The sequence below is a fragment of the Myxocyprinus asiaticus genome, chromosome 34, assembly GCF_019703515.2.
Source record: "Myxocyprinus asiaticus isolate MX2 ecotype Aquarium Trade chromosome 34, UBuf_Myxa_2, whole genome shotgun sequence".
Taxonomy (NCBI): Eukaryota; Metazoa; Chordata; class Actinopteri; order Cypriniformes; family Catostomidae; genus Myxocyprinus; species Myxocyprinus asiaticus.
This window is the reverse complement of record NC_059377.1, coordinates 31,489,669-31,510,086: the sequence shown is the minus strand read 5'-3', so window position 1 is coordinate 31,510,086 and position 20,418 is coordinate 31,489,669. Positions and strand designations below refer to the sequence as shown.

The window sequence follows — 20,418 nt, the reverse complement described above, 5'->3', positions numbered from 1 at the left end:
TCTTCCACAGGCGTTACTGGAGGAGAGGAGGCTGTCATTACAATGGATTGCTCGCACTTTGCTAAAATGCAAGACTGCCGGAAGTGATGGTGTACCACTCCCACATGCAGCAGTAGTAGCCCGTTTCTGTCATTTATTTGCCAAATGTCTTTCAAGCATATCTTGAAATATTAGAACTATCAGTGTTAATTTTTTTTTTTTTTTTTTTTTTTTTTTTTTGCTTCACATGAACATAATACAAACAGAAGTAGCACTGAACAAATTTATCATTTTAGCTGATGACTGAGTGCTGATTTTCTTCCTCTTGCTTATACTTGTTGTGTAACACCTTTGATACAAATACAAATACATAAGCTTGTCAGTTAGATTCTTTTATTTCTTCAAATGTGGAGCAGCATGGAATGACATCAAAAATGTTTGAACAAATAAAAAGAATGAATATCGGATCGCTGTCTCTTCTGATTCTTTAAAGCAAGCCATGATTAACATTTGTACACATTAATAATCGAATACATTGACCTTGCATGTTAGCACTGGACCATATAATGTTTCAGTATTAACATTACAGGGAGTATCAATTTTGCCTTCTACCCATCATCTGAAGGACTGGGCTAAATAACACTAGAAATCTATTGTCAATGACACAAAATAAATACATTTGAAAGACCTGAAACACATGAGCTCACGCTGCAAGATAAGACTGTTGAATAAAGAAGCTCAAGTCGTGCTCATATGCATCCTTCCTCAAGTGCAAAATGCAAAACAGAAAAAAGAGGGAGGAGAATTTTAAGATTTAAAATTTACATGAAAAAAGAACCATAAAACTATGTTCTTTTTTCTTATACCCTGTTTCAGTTTTTCTTAAAAATGAAATAAAATACATATTCTCATGATTCGAGGACATGTGAGTTTTGAGAAACTATAACGTTCTCTTGCTAAATGTATACTAAACTTGAACCAAATAATAATAATAATAATCATTATAATAATAATAATTTCGCCGAGCAACGTCAAGAAACATAAAAACCGAGTGGACGCAGCTTTTGGAGGTGGAGAACGCAGTCAGGCGAGGAACGTAAAGGTGTGCGGGTGGACGGAGAGAGAAATACATTGCAGCCACACTACAGATGAGTAAGTTTGGGCGCTTCCTGAATTCTTCCCTGAGAATAGTGCGTTGTAAGGTCTGTGAATGTGCAAGGATTTGGTTCGCATGCTCCTTGATGATGGCTATTTCCCATGGTAATTGCGCCGTTGTAATCTATTATATTGCCTTGAGGAGGGTGCGGTAGATGTGTCAGGCCAAAAACCGAGCCCCCTATTCCCACCAAAGAATCCGAGTAGCTTCCACTGACGTAAACTGGGCTACCCTGCACTTGGGTCACGTAATTACTGTTGCCTTGAAGATGGTACGTGTCGTACTCAGGCGTGGTTGTGCCAGTCCCCGGATACCGCTTTTGAGAGGGCGGGCAATTGTTCAGAGGTGGATATGACGTAGGGAGGCTGTATGCATTAGGCTGGGGTTTGTTGTACGATGCTGGAGGGGGTGAGTCGTAGGGCATGCTGTTAACCAGAGAATGCATTGAACTTAAATATCCACTCCCACCCCCTGCTCCGCTACCGGATGATAGGGCAATGGGACTGTGGGGAGACTGTGCTCCAGGTGAGGGCATCATTCCAAACCCCTTTTGGTCCTTTTTGTACTTCATCCTGCGATTTTGGAACCATATTTTAATTTGCCTTTCCGTCAGGTTTAGTAAATTTGCCATCTCTACTCTTCGAGGGCGACAGAGGTAACGGTTGAAATGGAACTCTTTCTCCAGCTCCACTAGTTGCGCAGATGTGTATGCAGTACGAGCGCGCTTGGAGGCAGCCGAACCAGGTGGACTCTTGTCTCCAGGGTAGCTTTCCACTGTATGAGGACAAAAAGGCTTTGGTCAGTTTAAGCATAAAGTAAAATGAAAAGTGCTTTACGCATGTCACAACAAATTGACTCCACTGCACATTATTCATTTATTCATAAAGGCCCTGCTGGTACAGCATCGGGAAGAATAACCGTTTTTACAGTATGAAACTATAAAGTAAACAGACCTACCTGGTGTGTGTGTGTGTGTGTGTGTGTGTGTGTGTGTGTGTGAGAGAGAGAGAGAGAGAGAGAGAGACAACCAAACAATGAATGAATAATAGACAGACGGACGGACGGACGGACAGATAGACAGATAGACAGACAGATAGATAGATAGATAGATAGATAGATAGATAGATAGATAGACACAATCGCATGGCGAAATGGTAAGAATTCATACGACTAAATTTGGCTAATTTGTATGATATCCTATGACTGCACTCCTATGAATTCGTAGGACTTACACTACAGCCAATGACATCGCTGGACATTATTTCCATCTAATACCCCACAATTACTTCCTTCTGTCACACACAACAGCTTCCTGTCATGTTTACACACTACTGATTGGTTAGGTTTAGATAAGAGGTTTGGGTAAGGGCATAATATTAATAAGTATGTCCTCAATGCCTTGTGCGCGAAACTCGGGCTTACTTCCACATTACACATCCAGGAATTTGCACGTGATGAAATCATACAAATTTATACAACAAACTAGTACAAAATCATACGAAATAGCCAACTCGTAAAATATGTACGAATTTTCATGAGACTGGGTTGAGATTGTTAGAAGTTTTGTTTAATTCATATTCATTCATATCTTATTTTAAAAACGTAAATCAGTTTGGACCTCATGTAAGCTCATATAATTTGGTTGATATAATCACCTGGAATGGTACTGCAGGATTTCTGCTTTGTGTTCTGACGGGACTCCTTCATCCACGGAAAAATTTGTTTCCTAGTGGCTGGTGTTGGAGAGGCGTGCCCTGGGTTCTTGGCAGTAGCATCTTGGCTCGGAATTTGGTTCAGGGCACTGGGGGAACCTGGTCCAGAGGGGGCAGTAGGGGGCTCATTGTTGTCGGGGATGTCTGGTACTGGGGCTTGTGTCCCGTTACTCCGTTGGCAGCCCTCAGAAATGTCACTGGGTTTGTACAGAGCTGCAGAGCCACCAGGGGACTGCAGGGAGCAGGCCGATCGATAGTGCTCACTTTCCACATGAAGGCCCTGAAGATATTGCTGCTGATTGGCATAACCTAAACCGTTTGCGCTTTGATAGGGGAAGCCACTGTAAATTGTCGAGCCGTCGCAGTAGGTCGCTTTTTGCATCTCGCCGTTTCCCAATGTTTATTTCTCTATCTGACAAGGTCCTGACACCGTCGTAGAAGAACATTGGCTCAACGTAGTCACGTGACACCTCTTCGCCAATGGGCTCTACGGATGAACCTATAGTGAAAGAAGATATGGTGAGCGGGTAAAATGCCTATCCATCTTACATTTCAAAGCCTAGTTGACACCGCAGTGAGACCGGGAGAGCCGGTCACCACTTACCTTATGGCCAGCTGTAACAATAGCCAACATAACTGAAGAGCACTAAAGCATGATCACCGCTCAACTGTCCAATCGAGAAGGCCCAATAAAAATATACAAATATTTAAAAATAGATGAACAAACCAGTGAAACGAATATTTCCTGTATATAGCCAGTAAATCTTAATGTAAATTGGAAGTGTGAATTTGTATTATTGTTAGTGTGAAACTTTAATAGTAGATGACAGTAATGACAGTAGGCCATATCCCGGTGATTTATGGGATCTTTATTTTTCATTACAATCAATCAATCAATCAAGTTATCTAAATTTAATTCACAGTCAACAAACAGCTTATGATTTTACACTTCTTTAAGCCTCTGCGTGTACTGTTATGTTCTAAAGATGTAGTAGCAAGAATCCTGAAAACCCGGGTGGACGCGCGCTTCCATGAACACGCCATGAAAATTTCCTCACCAGGCCATAATGATGGTTCCCGGCACCGGTTAATGCATGACGCGTCACCAAGCTGGGGAGAACGGCCATGCTAAATTGACAACCACGGCTCATGTACAACAATATCCAAGACGGGAAAATAATCCAATCAGTGGAATATATACACGTATGTATATATTCAAATCGAGAAAGCGGCCTTACCTCACTTCATTAAACATTTTAAATTAGTTTAATGAGGACATTTATCTATCTACCTGCCTGGCACAAATGTAAAACCTGATAAATTAACCACAAAGTCGACATTTTTATTCTTAGAAACAAAACGAAGTGAATGACGGACATGGTCTACGCGTAATAAAATATATGTAAAACAGTGGCTTTTTCAGAAATAATAATAATAATAATAATAATAATAATAATAATAATAATAACATTAATAATAATATAATAAAATGTATTGATTACATGTAGAAAAATACTGAGAAATTACTAATCGGCTTCATAAAAAGACTGGAGAAACATTCAATTTTTACAACCATCAAACAGATTTAACTGTGCTAAATCTGGCCTGAATAGCAAACTGAGAAAAAATAATCACAAAAAATGTAACCAAAAGACCTCTTTGATTTCTATACGATCTATCTAAGCTTGACATTATCCACTAATTCACTCCTTGGCAAAACCATACACATGTAAAGCTCAAAGGAAAGACGCTCAAAACACAAAGTATGAGACCCCAGCTGCCGCACGGGAGGAATCTGGCTTGAGTGTGTGTATGTGAGAGTATGAACTCTCCCTGAACCGAGATTTCAGTCGCGCGATCATAAATCACAAACTCGCCATTTAACAGCCATGCGAGAACTCTCCTTCTGTCCTACTTACCTTCCTCTCTGACGAGCAGCGCGCAGCACGGCGCGAGCTTCTCTCATTCAGCGGCAGAAATCGATCAAACAGCGGTCCACAGTAAAGCTAAATCTAGAGGACAACAAAGCGAGAGCTGCACTGGCAGGAGTCATGGGAGGTATCTGCAGTAAAGCAGCGATTCATCGCGCTCGAGGACTAAAATTCTTTCCTTGTTTCTTTTTCTTTTTTGACGTAGATCAGTAAAACACGCAGATTACGAAGGTGTCTCGTCTAGATAAAGCACCTTCACACATATTACTACACCAACGGTGTTTTCGGACCTATACTAAATGCCACCATTGGCCACTCTATTTAGCCTTTCATGTACCACTAACATGTACAAACAAGCATGTTAACACATACTCATGCACACAGTGAACTCCCTCGAAACAGCGTCACTGTAGACAATAAAAATTATGCAAATGAAGCGCCTTCTCAAGCACAAAAAAAGCATTTGTCTCCCCTGTGAACACAGGCAGGACTGGATATGGACAACTTCATCATATTTAATATTTAGTGTATGCGTGCGCTCAGAACTAGATGATTTGCGAGACGTTATGTGTCAAAGTGTGATGAACACTGTACCATTGGTCAAATTGACTGAATTACCTTTAAAAAATAAACATTTCTAACATTACACAAACTTTATAAAGAAATAAATCATAACAACAGCAACAACAACAATAGTAGGAGCACCACCACCACCAGCAACAACAACAGCAACAAAAATAATAGGGACAGTCCTCGGAGATCGGGTTGGTTCTCAATGGAGCTATCAGTTATACCTACTGCAAAATCTTTCGACAAACTCTATCCTTTTTAACAAATAAAAGTGTTAATTGGAAAGAAAAAAAAAATGTTATGGAAGTCATAGACACCAAAATAGCAAGAAAAAAAGGAGCTGGGGATGGGAGATTGTGGATCAAACTCTTCTGCATACAAATGAATTACCAACATCAGCTTTTAGCCTGCCTTTTCTCGGTCAAATTAGATTTATGTCCTAACGCAGCAGGGCAATAAACACAAACAGATTCCTGTTCTCGCGCGGCCCACTGGATTACAGATTTTCAAAGCTAAAAAAGAAGGGCGGGCGACGTGGGTTGGTGAGTGGGATTTAAAAAATCCTTGCGTATGCAATTTAAGCCTTTTGGACATTTACTCCATTGTTTTTTCCCTATAAAAACGATGACTAAGAGATTTAATTGATGGCGCACACACAAAAGTCATTTAAATAATAATAAAAAATATTTTATATATTATTCATGTAATTTAGAGATGACCTATCATTGAAACTTCTTAAATTAGATTGGTCTACTTGCTTGTATTAATCCTGCATTCTTCAAGGTAGCACACAAATTGAGAAGATGAGAAGAAATTATGGTGCTTTAGTTTTCATAGCTTGGCTCTGAGTGTGTGTAGCATGTGTAAACCTCAGAATAATTTGAATGATAGTGAGCAATACTTTATATATATATATATATATATCTCACATGGTGCAATGCAATAGCGTTAAATCTCACCTTAAACAAAACTCAGTTTCTCGTAGGCTTAGAGATGGGACAATTATTTGGAGATCTACGACAAGAAATGAGTTTTTATTTTTATTTATTTATTTTTTCACACCAGAAATATAGACAGTATTAACAATTTCAATGGCACCATTAACTAAACAATTCAGTAGATGCGATAAACGGTGTATATTTTGACTAATTTATAATTATTCTAACATGTAAAGTATATACAAGTAAATTTGGAATATAAATCAATGCAATTTACAGTATATGTATAGTAGAAACTGCCTTTTTATTTTTATAAAGGACCTAATGTTAACATAAACACGAAAGCTCAACAATATCAAAACTCAGGCTTTAGCGAAATATCAATATTAAAATCGTTTACTTAATGCTCTTGTTTTGCTTATACAAGTATTTGCACTACTAACATGCCTACACCTAATGCATGTACTAATAAGTTAGGACCCCTAAGAATAGAAGCAAAAATATCAAATTAATATCTATTTAATAACTACATGATATTAAATAAAAAATAAATAAAAATGCGCGTGTGAAAATAAGAATTCATCATATATAAGAATAAGACATTCAAGCAAATTTATCGTGCAAACGCAGCGGCCGCCCTAAATCCTCCAGCCCATAAATCAAGACTCGTGCGTCGTGACCTCGGCGCTGCAGCGTGCCTCTGGATGATAGTCCTTCTTTTTTATATCCTCGTTTCCCATGCGAGCCTCCACAACAGACAGGCCGCCATTGCTCTGTGGAGCTTTATTCGGTGTCTTGTGATTTATTCTTCCTGGGAAAACCCAGTTTACACGCTCTAGAGGGCTTTACATATACGCACTACTGTCACCAATTTGAGTCCACGTGCAATACAACGACAGATTAATACAAAGAAAAATAGTGCAATAATAAAAAATAAAAAAACTACATATAATTAATAATTCATAAATTCAACAAATTACAAGTCCAGATTAAAAGAAAAATACAATTCAGTTACATTCTAAACAACTAAAAGTGGGCGATGACGGTGTGAAAGAAAATGGTAACTGGTTTGTAGACAAATGTCATCTCAATTTTGAAAAGTAATGACAAATTACTGTAATAAAACGGCATTTGGAAACAAGATGAAAAAAAATAGTTCGTAAAATCAGTCAAATATTGCTCTGGATTATCCCTTTTATACTTTTTAGTGAAATACATTCACTACATACACAGTATGGTATTTCTGATCATAAATATGCAGCATCTGTTCTTCAGTGTTTGGGAAATGAAGTAGCTTATTATAAAGATTCGTTTACACAACTAATGGGAGCACACCTAAATTAAAAACAATTATTTCAGTTTATTTTATTATACAATATTGGTCTTGCAGTGGCTTTGATTAAACAATGTGTCGTTTATGTAAATTGATACGATACAATTAGGATTTGCTTGCACAAGTGTAATGGTTGTTTAAGTGCCAGTTAAGAGATAATAAAAGTTAATTATCTAATATGCTTTAAATTTACTTTATTATTGAAGACCAAACGGATGATGTTGAGTTCAGCTCTCTCCGCCAGTCTGTGGATACTGACCTTTTCTTTGAGCCCCATTAATTCACTAGAGTAATGAACAATCAGCGGAAATACATCAAAATAAAATCCATCCTCATGGTGCGCAGGGGTTTCTGTCTTTTTCTGCGGGGAAAAACATATCCGTTCACGACAGCTGTATAACACCATCCGCAAAACGTACCACAGTCTTTCGTTCTTTTTAGTTTTTTTTTTATCTCTCTCCCTCCGTCTCTGTATCTCTCTCTCTCTCTCTCTGTGTCTCTCTCTCTCTCTCTCTCTCTCTCTCTCATTCTCCAGAAAGTCCACAATGACCCGGCCCCACTTTTCTGAAGTAGGCTAGTTTAATCAGCAGAGCAGCAGACCGGGGTGCGCACGCTATATCCACCCCCTCCATCATAATAATTTTCTCAATCATATGTTTTAGGCAGAGGAAAACTTGCAGCACAGATTATAGACAAAACCTTATAATTGTTGTGGAATAGTGGTAGTGTAGGAACTTCCGAGAGTGTATGTTTGTGTGTTTGTGTGTGTGTGTGTGTGGGCGGGGGGGGGGGGGGGGGGTCATGGCAGCATGCAAAATATATTGTGGACGACATGTGCTATTGTTACTGAGAATGAGACAACATGCATTGATAGAGATCTTTCCTGGTATTTCTTTGTTTCCTAGTTCACATTCTGGTCTTTCAAAATGTGCTTCGTTGTCTCATTTGTAATATACATCATCCAAATGCTTGATACATACAACATACTTTAAAAAAATATACCACTATGAACAGAAACAGTAGGCTACTCTCGTGTGAGCAATGTGGCCCTCTCTCGGTGATTATGGTGCATTAGTCAACAAAGACCGTGAATGGAAGTCCAGGGATTTCGTGTCCAAGCATCTACTCTGACTTTAGAGTGCTTGCTTCAACAGTGAAATGCTGAAATTATAATTGTGCATTTGTGTTGTTATACGTGTTAAAACCAAAATGTATAGCCGACACCATAACATTTAGTTACAAGAGTCATAAGAGCTGCCTCCATATATACAGTTTTCATAGATCGGTGATATTTCAGGTCCATCTTAACAAACAAAAGAAAGGCTTGCTCTCTACCACCATTTGGTGCCTTTTTTTCCGGCACCAGAGTGTTTGGGTTGAAAGCTCATCCAACGGCGTAAACCATGTTTAAAAAAAACCCGCTCAAATCGGACTTGCTTCTGTTGCTTACTTTTAGTTGTTGCTTTCATTATAATGTGTTCACCTGTCTGCTCACTAGAAACAGGTCTGCGGTGTTGTGAGACGGGACGAGGACCTACCGAAGTCGCTTAGCTGTGTCTGAATGCTTCTCGCACATTTCAGCATGGCTCCTGAACTTCTGACGGACCCCAGCACCAAGTACATGAATACCGATGTCACACGAAGTATAAAGGAGCAGCACTGTCTTTGGACAAAATTAGTTATGTATGATTTATATATGGCGTCGTTGATTTTTTTCATAAAACGAGAACCTCAGACCAACTTGTTTCGACTTGTTTATTGTTCAATCAAAAGACTGGCTTGCTGCTTATTATAGAGGTGAACAAATACGTCTATATTTCACTATAAGGTTCGCGGAGCTTCGCCACTCTACAGAACAAATCCGTTCTCAATACTAACATTTGGAGCTTTTAAGCCAAAGCCAAGATTACTGCCACACACATTGCTTGATAATTCCCGTGCATTTGCTGCGGCTATCATCAAAACTAATAATAGTACACAACTCAACGCATTTTTGGATAACTTTGTGACGGTGCGACTGAAAACAGCAATGGTTTGGGGTGGCAAATGGTTGTGCCCATGAGTCCAGATAACGTTTATTTGAGAATGCAATAAAAGATGTGAAATCTTGAACTACGACTTTCTATGGCCTTCATTTTATGATAGAGACTGAAAAGTGTAAATTTCCATGCACCCTTCAATGCTCAGAGCATTGCTTTAGTGGCTTATGAACAACTTCATAATAAATTATTATTGTTGTAGTTGTTAGGTTTGAAATGTGTTTATATTTACCAAAACAGATTTTTTTCGACCTGAGGTACTGACATTGTTTACAAGCCTATCAATGAGTCGCGAGGAACATCCCGATGCGCCTGAAACTATTTCATGTAGCCTTTATATGGTTATAGTTAAATATCCAGCTGATGACTAGCAGAAATATGAACACCCTTTTCTCAGTACCTTGTGTTGAAAACGTCTGTAGATAAAGTGACCACTACACTTAAATGACGTCCCTCTGAAAAAAATACTTATGGAAAATGTGCCAAGAGGAATTTGTTAGATAACTGCAATGAGAAAACGTGTGCTTAGTTCACCTAACTACGCCTATGTATCATCTGGAACTTTAGACACGTACAACGCTGTGCAAAGTTTTCATTGATAACTTTATAAGTTAGATTGGAAATATCTTAAATTACTTACTCTACAGCGCATTTTGAAGGTTGGCCGGAAGAGTTTCAGGAGCTAGAGGATTCGGAGTTGTCTCGCTGAGTGGTCGGTCAACGGCAAAATGAAAAATCCTGCCGAACATTCCGAGTCTATTTCTGACCGGGAGGTATCTATTATTTAATAAGGTCATGTGAGCCAGTCAATTAAAAATGAAGTACAGTGGATTGAGAGGTGACTTCGGTGTATATGAGTCGTGACCGAAGTTTAAATTTCCTGTCTGTCAAGATCTGAATCAATGATAATGGATTGCAGTTTAAGTTAAATCAGTATGGCTAAACTTATTCGTAAATTCGTGCGTCTGATTTCAATAGATTCATGCTTTATTGGGGAATGGACTTGTCTTAGACAGAACAAATAGACTGTTTCTAACAAATAGACTGTTCCAAGCCATATAATACAACGGTTTTATATGAAGAAAAAAATAAATAATAATTAATATATATACAGTGCAGTATTAATATATTACAGTATATATAAATATATAAGTATGATATGAGTATTATATTAATATATATATAATTTACTTTTAATATTTCAAGTAAAGATTCAAGTATTGTAAAATAATTGCAAAATATTGCAAAATTGCTGCAAAAATAAAGGGCATCTTGTGGAGCACTTGTTTCTGTTTCACACATGACAATAAAAGACTGAGCACAAGCTAGTCCTGAATAAATTATTTAATCAGTTGCAATAATGACAATTGTGCATGTGCACAATTTTATGCTTGTGCATTGTGGGATTTAAATGTATCCAAGTGGCTCGAGTGTTTTGACTACGTTCACCAACATTCGTTCAGATCCATTTAATGACCAGTGACCATTTCTGGTGATGCCAGAAGGTGGTGACAAATGAGTGTCTTGTGTTTCAAAAGTAAATTTTAATCCTTAAAAATTGTATGTCTACAGACCTATAAAGAGACTTCAAAGCAAATCTATTATTTCCCTACAGTTTGTGAGCTGCTGAGCAAGACTTTTATCAAAAGACAACAATAATAGTCTTATAATAATTATAATGAGTTTCAATAACGTCTGTACGTTTTCATGTATAAAAAAGCATTTCTACATATCTATTCACTTCAGTAAAATTCCCAAGTGTTCTAAGAACACAGCAGATATATATTTTTTCCTACAGTTTGTTGACTGCACACCAACATAGAGGTAAAAAACAGGAGCTGATATTAAAAATAGCTTTACATATTTAACACAGATCTAGTAATCTGCTTAAATTGGCAAAAAGAACCGATCAAACTATTACCTCACAAACATAATGTAAAAAGCATAACTTAATGAAGACTCATGTGCTGATGTAAACTCCACTTACAATGTGTGCTTAAAAGAAGGATTGTCCTTTGTTTTTGTTTTTCTGCAGTGCATTTCACATAATGCTGCCAATCAAGAACAATATACAGATAAATAACTCTCATTTGTATGTTCCTCATCTCCAGATTATTAGATTATTTAGATCAACATAAATGCAGATTAAAAAACATGGATAAATGAGCATTGTTGAAAGCAACTTTGTAGAAATGAATGGAGCCGCATTGACTAGACTGTCTGACTGACGGCCTTTCACATAAGAGTTGTTTAGGCTCATGAAACTCACCTGTGATTGGCTGGATGGTCGCTCAACCAGCCCAAAGTAACAAAACGCAAAGAATATACAAATCCACCATTTGGACTCGGTATGGATTTAGCTTGGAAGAGTGCAGGGGACAAAAATCACCTTTTTAAAGAGTGCAGGGAACGTGTCCCCCCACGTCCCCCATGGCTGCTACGCACTTGAGCAGAATGTCACATCACATCCCTAACTTGTCCATCATATCTACAGTAAATTTAAGGACTCATACTTTTCCGTAATCAAAAACTGAAATGAGGTTCTGTTAGAAACAAATGTTAAAACAAGTGTTAGGCGTTTTACACATTTGAACAAAGAAATAATAGTCTTATATTTTATACTGATGTAAAACAAGGTATACAAAGTAGGTTGGCTACAGACTACGTGTTTTTGTCTCTCACAAAATGGACAAATATATCATATTCAAGTTCCACTACGGTCCTATATGCATTCGTGGAGAACAGGACCATGTTCTAGAGGGTCCTGAATATGGCGAGGTCAGAGGTTAAGAGGTCGCACACAGTGTTTCAGTTTGATGATTGGTTGGCTCCCTTGTGCCCTCTGCATGAACCCCACAGTAGTTTAAAAACCAGTACGTACTACTAGATAAGAATTCTGCTCTTTATTTCAATACATCCTGATGTTTATGCACAGCATAATTATAATTCATAACAAATAAAAATGGATATCAATTTTAAATCGAAATTCTAAGATTAGCTCGTCCTGAAAACGGACAAAAATATCTTTAAAAGCCAAGGTTTATTTGTACTATAAATTATTGTTAAATGTTAACAAATGTTGAGTGCCATCACTAATATTTTGAAGTGTCGTTTAGATTTATTAGCTTTCAGCTTTGCCTATAGTTCAAAAAGTTATATATTTTTTTCACATTATTACAGATAGATATTTAGATTAATAGCTAATGCCTCTGAAAAACCAACGATATGGTATCTTGTGAAGATTAATCACTCACTGCTAATCCAAGTTATCTTAAAGTAACACTAATATATAGTATACCCAGTTGAATTTTATATTGTAGGCCTACTTCATTAACATGGTTCAAAATCAATAAATTCCTGCAATAAATAAAAACGTAAACATACGTCACAAATTTGGTGGCAAAGTATTTTCGTTTGTAAAACGTATATATTTTTTCATATGATGTCATAGTTTCTTGGAAATAAAATAACCAAACCTAAACTTTTGTCCTAAATAGCTTTTGGAATTATTTTGCGGTCCAAAGTGGAAAGTTGCTGTAAATTACCCATTCCATGCGTGAATTGCAAACAAACGAAAAGTTAGGCCTGGTTTATATAAACATAGCATTTTATGGATAGGCGAAGATATGTTGGAATAAAACTGTATCATGTAAACTACGGTAAATGTAAAAACCTCTATCACCTTAGTCTTATCCATGGATTAGCCTACAGGGATAATACACAATAAACTCATATTTATTATTTCCACTGTAACAGTTACTTTACATACAGGCTTACTTAAACATCTTGACATCATTCACCAATATACAAATAACCAAATACACGAATATTCACAGCTTTGATGGCGTAAATACAGATAATACACTAAAATACGGGACTAAGACAAATATGATGACTAACCCTCGGAAATTGTTCCGATACTTGTGTCTTCATGTTAAAATGTCAAAGTGATTTGTACACACATCAGGGTTGATCTTCACAAACAAGACTGGGTATACCTCGGTTAAAGACAGAGAACGTAATCCATTTTCCAAGTTAAAGTACACTATATTGTTCCATTAGAAAAAAAAAATCTAATTATACAGTAAGGGTGCGTCCAGCTCAAATTAGAGAGGTTGGGAAGAGGAGGAGGTTGGGAAGGCAAAGTGAGGTGGCCTCATAGGACACTGAATAAAAAGTAACCCTGTGAAGTATCCCAATACTGCTATGTGTTCTTTCTTGTTCAGTTCCGTTTTTGCCGATGTGTTTCTAAAACTATAGGTTCGAGGAACACGGCGTAGGAAGTAGTGTTTGCTGCTGCTGAGTGGCGTCCATTTTCACGTGATGGTTGGAGGGCGCAGAACTCGAAGAGCGGATCTTTGTATTTGGTAGCTTGTGGTCTTTCTTCCACTTCATACGGCGGTTCTGAAACCAGATTTTTACCTGACGCTCAGAAAGACACATTGTGTGTGCGATCTCCACTCGTCGACGTCGAGTCAGGTATCGGTTAAAGTGGAACTCTTTCTCAAGCTCAAGAGCTTGCTGGCGCGTGTAGGCGGTGCGAGACCTCTTGGGCACTCCTCCAGAGTAGCTGGCGGTCACTAAACACACAAACACATAACCGAGAAGGTGTTATTGACATTCTCCGTTTTTGGTGCGAGGATGCCAAATAATTAGGTACGCTCACTAAATATTTTGAAGAACAATAAAAATGACTTGAGTGAATGAGACGATGGACATGAGTCGTTCTACGCAGACAGCATTCCATTCACACGCTGCCAACTAATTTGGTAGCTTTGCAGACAACATGCTTCAAAGCATCTAAGAAAAGTTGCTAAATTAAAAGTACTGGTTGCTCTGAACGTGGTCAACGATAAAGCTTATTTAATGGCCCGTCGGAAACTCAAGTAATAAATAAAATTAAGAATAACTCCTAATCACCGGGACTTCATCTCGGGGGCAGTAAATCGTCCAAATGAGCAATTATTACTGGGTATGCTCGCTACATGCCTTACGACGAACGCCCTCCACAGGGTTCCAAGAGCTTTTATAGCCCAAGCAAATTACTTACCAGTATTAACATGGACCTTTTTCATCCAGGGATACACCACCGGCTCCTTACCCTTCTGTGTGCCTGGAAGAGCCTCTGTCACAAGGCTGCAATCCTTGTTTGCAGTTGAACCAGCACAGCTCTCTGTACTGAGGCGGGGTCCATGATTCTGCGGAACGGATTGAGGTTGAGCGTGCTGACGGTCGGTGAAATCGTTGAGACCGTTAGTTGCCACATTACCGTAATCATAGCTCGGCTCGTGGTAGTTTGATCGCGGGAATGATGCCTCCTCATGATGGGGGAAGCCCGAGTCTTTCGGCCGCTCATAATAATCAGAGGGCATGGGTATGTATCCGTTCTGCTGGTATTCCTCGCAGGGTGGGAAAGAAGGTTCGATGTAATTTGAATTGATCAAGTAGGAGCTCATGATCATTAATTTGTGAAGTGCAACAATTCTAATTTTTATCGCGCTGTCGTTTTTCTGATCTCTCCAAAACCCACCTACTCGGCTGTCAAATGTACAAAGTTGGTCGGTCACGTGAGGAATACGACCAATCAGCGCCTCCTGTGGGCATTGTGTAAACAACCACCAATAGCAGGCCAGACACCAGCACAAGGAAAATTTGTCCGGGCCGTCTGTCTATGCGTTGTTATTGAATCAAAATATACCCGAAAATAATTCGATGTAGCTACCATTACCTCGTATGGAAGACGAAACAGTTGACTGAACGCATAAGATGTATATTAAAACGCACGATATAGTGAGAAACGAGTGCAACAGAGGTCGTGATTTATCATGGAAGAATCTCCTTGCAGTGTTGATGCCCTTTCTGATGATAATATAACCTCGACCTGCAATTTAAACATGTTAATATTCAAATTTCTATATGTTCCTCAAAATAACCTTCATGAAGGCTAACAAACACTTTCACAAAAGCAACTGAATCAGTGGGCTTTACTCATAATGATTATGTATGCACCTGTTAATGGAAGGCACAAATACTGTTTACAAGCAGGCAACATCAAATATTTGCTAATTTAACATCTCTTTTAACATTTGAATAAAATTACTAGACTTGATTTTCGGAGTTCAACCACGGATATTCCTCCATCACAGACTCACTAGACAGATCATCAATGAAATTATTTGCTAAATGGTAAAGGCGACTCGCAATTAGCAGAAAAATAAAAATACATTTCAAATTTTTTCCCATTGGCATTTGGACAGAAGTACCATGATGCAACTGAAGTGTGAGACGTATTATTTTATTGCTTAGAATATATATATTTATTTATTTATTTTTTTATTTTATTTTTTTTTTTTTAAACATATGAGCTGGACATCTCATTTACACGATTTTCCTTCACCTCAGTTGTGAATGTGTCTGTATTAATTGTGTGGACTTGAAACGGTGTTGTGTGTTGTAAAGACCTGAAATGTTCGGCTGCACCGTGGCTCATACTGTATTTCGCCTAATCCTACTTTATGGGTGTGAGATGACATCATGCCAACTTTGAATTTAACTTTCCATTTGTATTATTTTGACGTATTCAGTTATGAGTCGCAGGCAGTGATTACTATTGGTATAAATTTCATTGTATGTCAATCTGATTGATACAAATATATTAATGGTCCAAGACAAAGGAAAATTATTCAATATCCTTAAAAGCGGCCGCAATGTCACACATTTAGATGGTCTAGAAACACTGATCTCTTTGAAAAATGAACCCTAATGCTAAATAAATTTAGTTTAAACTGTTTCACCTTTCCTGTGAAATAAACAACAATATTGGACCTCAGTTCTAATGTTCAAATGAACTCTACAAATAATTCAAAAGGCCTACCTTGTATAAAAACCATCCCTGACCTTGTGTGCCTGTCCAGATAAACGAAAATAATGACACCACCTTCTTGCGACAGGTAGATCCCAAAGCTCAAGTAATGTTTCATTTTCCTTTACATTTCTTTGCAGTAAAGCAACACCTAGCCCGAACAGAAAATTCATATTTAAGCATCAACCGAAGCTTCACGAATTTGTCTTAACTCAACTATGTGAGCCACAGCTTCACAACCGCTCGACACTGTTTTAGCTTCCTTCTTTAATAGCTAGAGATAACGTCGGTCTGACCCCTCAGTGACTCAGTTTCCATTTCGCCTCTTATTAATCTTGCTCATTGACAGTCTTTGTTAAACAACAAGGCGTGCCCTCTGAAAAGGTTACATTTTCATATTTGTTAGACGCAGTGACCTTGCGTTTACCCCGGCCTTGGACTTCGCTTCTCCCATTGGAATAATCCCACAGAGAATTATAAACGGTCCTTCTGGAGGTTGGTGGTTCTAAACTAACCAAATAAATAATACAAATACATTAAATAAATAAGCCGTTATTGCAATCCATTAGTAAACCATTGGCCTTCCCTTTCCAAAAATGCTATATCTATGCTTCTAACATATAGAAGATTTTTCTGGCACAAATATTATTAACTACTTATATTATTGTAACTGTTGTTAAAGGTATTATATCACATTTTATTATACTATACAAAAGCCTTCTAACCGAAGGGTTGTAACCAGTGGTTATCAACTGAAGGCCAGGCTAAGTTTTCTGAACCCCATATAAAATGATACCTTGATGTCTGTTATTAATTAAATACTTTGTGTACTCTCTGGTTTGAGTACAAAACTAAAGGCCTATATTTAAACATGCGGCAATATCTAAATGTAAACAAATAAAAACAAACCATTTATGACGAAAGCAGAAGTAAATTAGATTATGCATACCTGAAAATCACACAAATTAAAATGTTCCTTATATAACGGGATACAAATATCTAAATTAGAATACAAGGTTTGACATCGCGTCTTCTGTAAAACTGAGGCACGGCCTGTAAATTAAACTAAATTAACATGCACCTCTAAACCTTTACAAACTTTGACGAATTTACTTGCTTTGAACGAGTTTTACCTATACAAATGTGTATAATTCAGCTGTTTGCATCACTGTATGTAAGATATATATTTTTTATTTTTTATTTATTTTTTTGCAATTAGCTTTATTAATTCTATTAAATTATACAGTCCAGCACGACTCTGCAGATTTTAATCCGAATTAATCCGGTGTGAAAATATATGCAATCTGAACTAATAGCTATATGAATAATTGCCAATGTGGTCTCACAGTAAATAAATATTTAAGTGTTCTCTCTAGGTGACAGATGGATTTTGAAGTGTTCTTTAAAGATATTCATATTTGAGGATTTCTCATTCGAACCATGTGCAACGCAGTGCAATTTAAAAAAAAATATAAGGAATAAAAGAGAGAGAGAGAGAGAGAGAGAGAGAGAGAGAGAGAGAGAGAGAGAGAGAGAGAGAGAGAGAGAGAGAGCTTGTATGTCTTTGCATGTTTGGATCAAGATTTGTCCCAGAGGAGCAACATTCTCAAAATGTCGAATTTGTATTAAATCATCTTTTGTAGGCAATTCCAAGCAACTTCATAAAAAATTCAATTCCGTTTCGGCCTTGTTTTTTTCGGATTTGCCGGTAAAGGATAAGACGAACACTAAAACAATGTTATTTGCTGGTATTGTTTTTTCTTTTTCCTTAATTAAATCTAACGAATGTTAAGTTTTCAAAAATCTAGACAAGCTTTTCACTGAAACTGAATTCAAAGCTTCAGAACTATGGAAACAAAGAAATGTTCATTGCGGAAAGATTATCAATCCTAAATGCAAATGTCCCGTCGAACTTTTGGTCACCAAATGCGATTTTTTCAAAGGAAATTCACCAATCAAACCCATTAATAAAACCTGAATAGTCAATCTTTGGCTTTAGAGGCGAAAGAGGTAGTCTCTTGGGGATGCCAATCTAGGGTCACCCAGCTTGCAGAGTTCACTGCGAGGTTAGACCAGAACTCAACTCGCGGGATTCACAGCTATTCCATCTTTTGTGCCATTATAAAAGTGGCACTGCGCTCTTCCAGAACAGATGACAGCTACGAGTTCTCCTGTACACTTTTGACCCCAGCCCTCCCCCTCCCTTTAAAGTCTCATTCTCTCTCAAACAAACAAGCACAAATAAACACATGGAAACAAACAAACCTTCGAACTCATCAGTATCTTTCGTTCTTTTTCTTTCTATCTTTCTTTTTTCTTTGTTTATTTCTTGTAGTTTCCCAGAACATCTCCTATACCTTCCATTAATTACAGTGTTGTGAGAACAAACATATAAATACGTTATCAAGCAACCTTTATATCTGTCGACAGCTTGGCCTAGCAATCAATTTCGTTCTACTGAGATTCATGCTACATCCAGATAGGTGAACCATTTTCACATACTGTGAGTCCTTGTTATTAAAGGTGTATGTGGGAGTTATTATTCTTTCCATTTATATTTTCTATCCTTACAGGGAAAAGGAGCGCCCATGAGGGTGACACTGAACTTGGCCAAAAGCGAGCTCTGCTGGTGGTTTGCAGCGTGTGCACATTCATCTTCCTGCCGCTGCTGACCTCGCGTTGAACCAGGAGCGAAGACATTTTTCTTCAGTCTCTTTCTCCCCCACATTGTCTAACGAATTCTGTCTATCTCCCTCTCGCCCTCGCAATTCAGTTTAAATATGCGGATATGCCTATTTCATCAACTCAGGCATGCAAATACAATATTGCGTTTCAATGAGTTTTAATGTATAGGTGAAGACAAAATTAAAACCCATGTTGGCTTGTTTGGTTTATTATTACGAAAACCATGATGCTGGTTAGTATTTTTAATCACATCAGGATATTGTAGCCTACTTTCGATGACAAAATGCAGAGAGCACAATTTTACAGCAGTCCGAAATCATAGATAGATAGATAGATAGATAGATAGATAGATGTTTCATTAAAAAATAAAGGAAATAGGCATCGTTCGTTACTTAAAGGATGTAAAAAAGGTCTATGGATGTAAAACAAAACAAAACTCTGAACAAAGCAAGAGATGCCCACTACATATACTGGAAAATTACCGTAAGCCGTTACCGTCTCCACATTCGCAACAATAATTAGCTGAACTTAAGTATCATTATTTGTGAGATTCTTTTCTCTCAAGACTTTGAGGCAGGCCTGGCTGGAGACAAATCTGTGCAATAACACCTACTAAACCGACCTTTTCTCATCAGAGAAACGTTCACAAATCTTATTCTTTGCCCAGATGCAAAGGGAAATGTTACCGTAAAACGGAAGCAATTACAGTCAAGAAGTAATCCCCCCTACTACCCAAGTAGCCTCCTCACAGCGCAAATCTTCATTAACACAGTGGGAACTGAGCTCATTAATGTTCTACTCATTGTTTCACTAAAGGTCTGAAGAAACGTATTTTTTAACAGCAGCACAAGAACGAAAAAAACTTAAACTTACCATGAGCTGACCCTCGTCCACCCAAATGAATCCGGCCGACATGTTTCCAGTCCATAGCAATCTGGTATGTCAGAAACAGTTGTGGAAGCAGTCAAGGAACACCTCTACGGTCTGCAGAGAAAAAGTAAACGAAGCTCCACGTCAGTGCGATTAAACTTTATTTGCGATATTTGTGTCGACTCCCCAAAACCATAAAAACTGACTTTAATGGCCATCACGTGACTGTTTTATGACCAGTGAGCCTATCTCCCGACTCGCTCATATTTACGATCTAATTCATGGACCAAGCCTCCTTATATATCTTACCCGCCAGTGTCGCGGAACAGGAATGGCACAAGGT

At 37.9% G+C, this 20,418-nt stretch overlaps 2 protein-coding genes across 6 annotated transcripts; both read right to left on the bottom strand.

Annotated features, from left to right (window-relative positions):
* Window positions 1-11: 11 nt before the first annotated feature.
* Window positions 12-20,411, bottom strand: LOC127424944 (homeobox protein Hox-A3a-like). 5 transcript variants are annotated; one of them, XM_051670517.1, is made up of 4 exons: window positions 20,385-20,411; window positions 20,079-20,189; window positions 2,791-3,346; window positions 12-1,909 (listed from the first exon to the last, which is right to left on the bottom strand). In XM_051670517.1, the coding sequence occupies exons 3-4, from the start codon at window positions 3,227-3,229 to the stop codon at window positions 1,122-1,124; spliced, it is 1,227 nt and encodes a 408-aa protein (XP_051526477.1). In that variant the 5' UTR covers window positions 3,230-3,346; window positions 20,079-20,189; window positions 20,385-20,411; the 3' UTR covers window positions 12-1,121. The 5 variants fall into 5 exon arrangements, with proteins under 5 accessions (XP_051526477.1, XP_051526476.1, XP_051526480.1 ...); XM_051670516.1 differs by lacking the exon at window positions 20,385-20,411 and having other exon boundaries at window positions 20,079-20,364; XM_051670520.1 differs by lacking the exons at window positions 20,079-20,189; window positions 20,385-20,411 and adding an exon at window positions 10,299-10,326.
* Window positions 12,563-15,293, bottom strand: LOC127424949 (homeobox protein Hox-A4a-like). The gene is made up of 2 exons (XM_051670525.1): window positions 14,709-15,293; window positions 12,563-14,238 (listed from the first exon to the last, which is right to left on the bottom strand). The coding sequence occupies exons 1-2, from the start codon at window positions 15,118-15,120 to the stop codon at window positions 13,913-13,915; spliced, it is 738 nt and encodes a 245-aa protein (XP_051526485.1). The 5' UTR covers window positions 15,121-15,293; the 3' UTR covers window positions 12,563-13,912.
* Window positions 20,412-20,418: the final 7 nt, after the last annotated feature.

What these genes read in the sequence shown, in the direction of transcription:
- LOC127424944 (XM_051670517.1), bottom strand. Translation starts at nt 3,229, where the DNA reads ATGCAAAAAGCGACCTACTGCGACGGCTCGACAATTTACAGTGGCTTC. An exon ending in ATCCTGCAGTACCATTCCAG is followed by an intron (nt 1,910 to 2,790) that starts GTGATTATATCA and finishes GTCCTCATACAG; the next exon opens with TGGAAAGCTACCCTGGAGAC.
- LOC127424949 (XM_051670525.1), bottom strand. Translation starts at nt 15,120, where the DNA reads ATGATCATGAGCTCCTACTTGATCAATTCAAATTACATCGAACCTTCT. An exon ending in AAAGGTCCATGTTAATACTG is followed by an intron (nt 14,239 to 14,708) that starts GTAAGTAATTTG and finishes TTGTGTGTTTAG; the next exon opens with TGACCGCCAGCTACTCTGGA.